Source organism: Fukomys damarensis, unplaced genomic scaffold, assembly GCF_012274545.1.
Source record: "Fukomys damarensis isolate Sample0158 unplaced genomic scaffold, DMR_v1.0_HiC HiC_scaffold_20, whole genome shotgun sequence".
In the NCBI taxonomy this organism is placed as follows: domain Eukaryota; kingdom Metazoa; phylum Chordata; class Mammalia; order Rodentia; family Bathyergidae; genus Fukomys; species Fukomys damarensis.
Genome location: NW_022900932.1, coordinates 21,528,493 through 21,533,602, shown reverse-complemented (window position 1 = coordinate 21,533,602; position 5,110 = coordinate 21,528,493). Strand labels below are relative to the sequence as shown.

General features: G+C 41.9%; 1 protein-coding gene across 1 annotated transcript in view; it reads left to right on the top strand.

Annotated features, from left to right (window-relative positions):
• The window catches only part of Tet1 (tet methylcytosine dioxygenase 1), a 106,340-nt gene that overhangs the window by 90,868 nt on the left and 10,362 nt on the right, over positions 1 to 5,110 (top strand). Inside the window, exons 8-9 of the mRNA XM_010607953.3 lie at positions 1,403 to 1,492; positions 2,890 to 3,027. Coding sequence (XP_010606255.1) covers positions 1,403 to 1,492; positions 2,890 to 3,027 — 228 coding nt within the window. The remainder of the gene's footprint in view (positions 1 to 1,402; positions 1,493 to 2,889; positions 3,028 to 5,110) is intronic.

The following is a 5,110-nucleotide window of genomic DNA, read 5'->3' as shown; positions in this document are numbered from 1 at the left end:
CGTAGAGTCTTCCCTTTTGGATGGCTCTGGCTTTCATCCGATCTTGGGCCCCTGAGAAGTGAGGTCCTCCACACAGCTGTCTTTATGGCCTTTTGTCCAGCAGCTCAAGCCACCAGGCAAAGCCTCAACCTTCTCCTGTCCATCCCTGCTCCCGGTGTGCTTGCGACTAACTTAAATGTGTTTGCTCATTTCTCGAGTTCTAACCTGACACAGAACATAATCGTTTCAGAAGAGCTTTCAGTGGCCTTTCAACTATTGTTCCCAGGGTCTTCTCTTCTCTCCGTCATTCCTCCTACCATGGTCACCTCTGTCTGTAACAGAGACTCCTGTTTTCAAAAGTCTCTAGCAACCCAGCTTCTTAGGCAGTGTCAATGGCCCTCATAGTCCTCACTCAGCTTGCAGCCATTCAGGTGAAGAAGACACAGCACTGGTTGTAGACAACTAGTTGCCCACTTGATTACTTTTTTCCCCCCCTCGGTAGCAGGGATCACACTCAGGATCTTGCACTTACAAGGCAGGTGAGCTAAATCCCCAACCCCAACTTGATTACTTTTTTTTTTTTAATCTCCTTTTGTTTTATTTTGTTGCCACTGAGCCATATTGTTAGTTCTTTATTTTATTTTGAGACGGGGTCTCACTGGGTCTCTAAATTGCTTAGTTTGTACTTGATTTTTGGGATCTTCCTGCCTCAGCCTCCCGAAGTGCTGAGATTACAGGTAGGTACAGCCACACCCAGTTTACAGTAGTTTTTTTTATTACTTTTGATCTAGTAGCTGAAGTAGCTACTAAACGTATCATACCGAACTTACCATTCTAAAAAGAATAACTGTTCATGGTATTATTTAAAGGGCATATTTATTATATTTAAGACTCATAGCATGGGATGTGGTGCATCCTTTGCATTTTATGCATGTTTTTCCCTTTTCTGTTACCATATTTTATCACCGGGATCACATTAAGTCTTCATTTATTTCAAGTACCCAATATTGTTTAATAAATATAAATATAAACTGTGGTTCTCATTCTTAGTGACATGAGCCACTTGGGCAACTTTATCTTCAACAATATTTAGATTTCCTCTAGGCAGTGTACAACAATTCTCATTTTAAGAGATGTAATTAGGCATAACAATCCCTAATAAGTAGTTCAGGTTAAGACAAAGACTGATTTTTCTGTGGTAGATATTTTGCTATGGTAAGTATAGATTATACATGAGCAATTTTTATTTATTTATTTGGGGGGGTACTGGGGATCTAACTCTGGGACCTTGTGCTTGCAAGCCAGGAGACAGAACCATTGAGCTAAATCCCCAGCCCAGCAATTATTCCTAATGCAGTTTCATATCTTACACTCATTTAGATGTCATTATAAAATAACTTAGATGGACTGTCTTTTCCTATAGGAAAAGAACCTGGAAGATAATTTACAGAATCTGGCTACAGAATTAGCTCCAATTTATAAGCAATATGCTCCGGTTGCTTACCAAAACCAGGTATGTTTTAGAACCTTAGACAGTGCTCTTCAGCATGGTTTAGAGCTCTGTGTAGAGTGGGGCATGGTGGTGCACAGCTGTAATCCCAGTACTTGGGAGGATGAGATAAGATCACCTCGAGTTGGAGGCCAGCCTGGGCCACAAAGCTGAATGCCAGCCTGAACAACACAGTGAGGCCTTGTTGAAAGAAAAGAGGGAAAAGAAGGAAAGGCCTCATTTTAATAGGAAACTTTTCAAATTTGAACTTTAGTATATAATTTTTGTTGAATAGCTTTATAATTCATCTAGTACTTTAAAATATGTCATCCTGTTGTAGCAGTTTGATTAAAATCCCAGGGTGGCAGAATCATGACTGTTTCTACTTTGTGGGGACATGCTAAGGATTGAGCCCAGGACCTTACACATGAGAAGAATCTCCAGAATGTCAGAAGTTATTTGTAAACCATATATAAATTGAAAATAAGTGAAATTTTAAAAATATATATGGTGCTAGATATTAAACCTGGTAATATACACTCAGCATCAGAAGTCTATTGTCTTAAAAATCTTTGGTTTATTTGGATTCTTGCGAATATCATGCTCTCTGTTAAATTCCAACTTTTCTTGTTTATAATTAATTAGTTAACTAGATACAGGCCACTTTGTTGCCTTGGCCAGCCTCCAATGATCCTCCTACATCAACCTCCCGGGCATCTGGGAGTGTGTAGGGCACCTCACTGAACGGAGCTATAGCTCTTCATTTTCAAAAGAGCTCTAGACTGGCGATGTAATCCAGTGACAGAGTGCTGGGCTGGCATTTCCAAGTTCCTGGGCTTGATTCCCAACCCTGGAAAAAAATGTATACATTTCTACTTTTCATTGACACTAAAAACTGCAGCTGTAATTTATGTGCTTTTGTGTTGTTTTATTTTGTTTGATTTTTTTGAGACAGATTCTCGCATATTCCAGGCTGTCCTTGAACTCACAGCAATCCTTCTGGCTCAGCCACCCAAGTGCCAAATAAAGCCTTCATTTCTTTTGTTGTTGTTGTTTTATTTTTTTATATTGGTACTGGGGATCGAACTCAGGACCTTGTCCTTTTGGGGCAGGAGGTGGAACCACTGAGCTAAATCGCCAGCCTAAAGCCTTTATTTCTAATGGAATCATTTAGGCTATTTTTTTTAGCCACCCACTATCAGGAATGCAGGTCCTCACTCAACCTTCACATGCAGTCGGTGGTTATGCTTTTAGACTGTGTATTCTCAAGCACTTTCTTTGACTGTTGCTAAGCTTCACATTAATTACAACAATACGCTGTGGTCAGAAATTACAAAATTAAGCAAGTTAATTCTGCTGTTTATTAAAAACGATTTTTTTTCTGTCTCTTAAAGGTGTGTCTTGTGTTTCTTTTTTTTCAGGTGGAAAATGAACATGTTGCTCGAGAATGCCGGCTTGGTCGCAAGGAAGGTCGTCCTTTCTCCGGGGTCACTGCCTGCCTGGACTTCTGTGCACATCCGCATCGGGACATCCACAACATGAATAACGGGAGCACTGTGGTACGCGCGGTGGGGCTATGCCATCAGGAAGCTCTGTCACCCCATGCCTAGGCTGCAGTCCTTTTCTGTGATCACTGCTGTGACAAATCTTATGTTGTACATTTTTAGATATCGTGTAGGTGATGTTTATTAAACATTATCAGTGTCTTTGTAACATGTTATAAAACAAGCCTTTGTTGCCAAATTTAAATCATATTTTTAATCATGGTGTTTTTGCTGAAAGGAAGGACTTTGGGATTATTGAAATCCTCAATTCTGTGCTGTGAAACTGGTGGCACACACCTGTAACGCCAGCACTGTAGATGCTGAGGCAGGAGGAGCGCATGATGTTGACTTAAATTAATTTTCCGTTTGGTTTGTTTTGGTTTTTTGTGATATTCTCGATTTGTAGTGCAGTCGCGGGCTGGCCTCACACATGTGGTGATCCTGCTTACTTCGTATTCCAGGCTGTTCTTCAACTCCTTATGTAGCCTCGGACCTCCGCCTGCCTCAGCGTGTTGACTCTGAGATTACAGGCGTGCACCACAGTGTGAATCAGCAATTTACTGCGATTGCTTCTCTTTGTATTTTGGTACCGGGTATAGAACTCAGGACCTTGCAGGTTCGGTGCCTTGAATTAAATCACTGGCCCGTCAACCAGTTCTTAATCCCAGTCTATGAATGTTCTAAAGGTACAAGTGATGTTCGACTCCAGGTTCTGTGGGCCATGTGTATAGTCAGCAACGTAATCCACCCACCTCAATGCAATCAAAACCTTTGTCTCTTTGTGGAGTGGTGCTTGTATCTGTGCTGCGCACTGAACCCAGGGCCTTGCACTTGCCAGGCAGTCACTGTACCACCCTGTAAACTTTTTTCTTTTTCTTTCTTTCTGGTTTTTGTTGTGGGGAGGGAGGCGGAAATATGGAAGATCAAACCCAGGGTTGCTCTACCACTGAACTATACCCCTAGCCCTTTTCTTATTTTTTTTGAGATGGGGTCTGGCTGTAGTCTCGGCTGACCTCACACTTTCGCGATCCGAGTGCTGGGATCGCAGGTGTGCACCACCATGCCTGGTGGCTCATTTTTATTTTTTGAGATAAGGTCTCACTGAAATGCTCAGGCTCCCTGAGTGCTGGGATTATAGGTACAGACTGCCTCACCCGGCTCACGTCTCCTTGTGAAAAAGAATAATCACATTTATTTTTGCACTGAACCACTTTGTTTGGTTTGCCCAGTAATTTTGAAACCTTCATTAAATCTGAAGAGATGATGAAAAATGATGAGATGATGAGAAATGCACAGAGCAACCTTATTTCCTTGATTGGTCAGCATAAATGTGTCCAGATAGACTGAGAAGGCCAAGTAATATGGTTGTGTACCATTCCTTACCACTAATAGCCTAAGTCCCGATTCCTCATTTTCTCACAATCCTTTGCCCTCCCTTCGATCTCCCCTCCCTCTTTTTGTTTTTTGAGACAGTGTCTCACTGTATATCCCAGGCTGCCCTTGAACTCACAGCAGTGCTCCTGCATCAGCTTCCCACGTGCTTGAGATTACGAGGATGTGCCACCATCTCTGAGAACCCGGTGTCATCTCCAAATGATGAAGTTAGGTGAATCTATCCCGGTGAGCCAGGTGTGGTGCTGCACACCTGAAATCCCAGCACTCAAGAGGCTGAGTCAGGAGGATCACTGAGTTTAAGGCCAGCCTGGGATATATAGTGAGATGAGACCCTGTCTCAAAAAACAAGGGCTGGGGATTTAGCTCAGTGGTTCCACTACCTGCCTCACAATTACAAGGACCTGAGTTCAAACCCCAGTCCAAAAAAAGAACTGTAAGACAACAAACATGTCTTGTTTTGGGGGCCAGGGATTTAACTCATTTTCATTACCTGCCTGCCTTAAAATCGCGAGGACCGGAATTCAATCCCCAGTACCAAAGATAAAATATATTTTTATGAAAGAAAAACCCAACAGAGTCAGGGATTTAGCTCAGTGATTCTGCTGCCTGCCTCGCAAGTGCAAAAGTGCAAAAGTCCAGAGTTCGGTCCTCAGTACAAAAAAAAAAAAAAAAAAAAAAAAAAAAAAAAAAAAAAAAAAGAAAA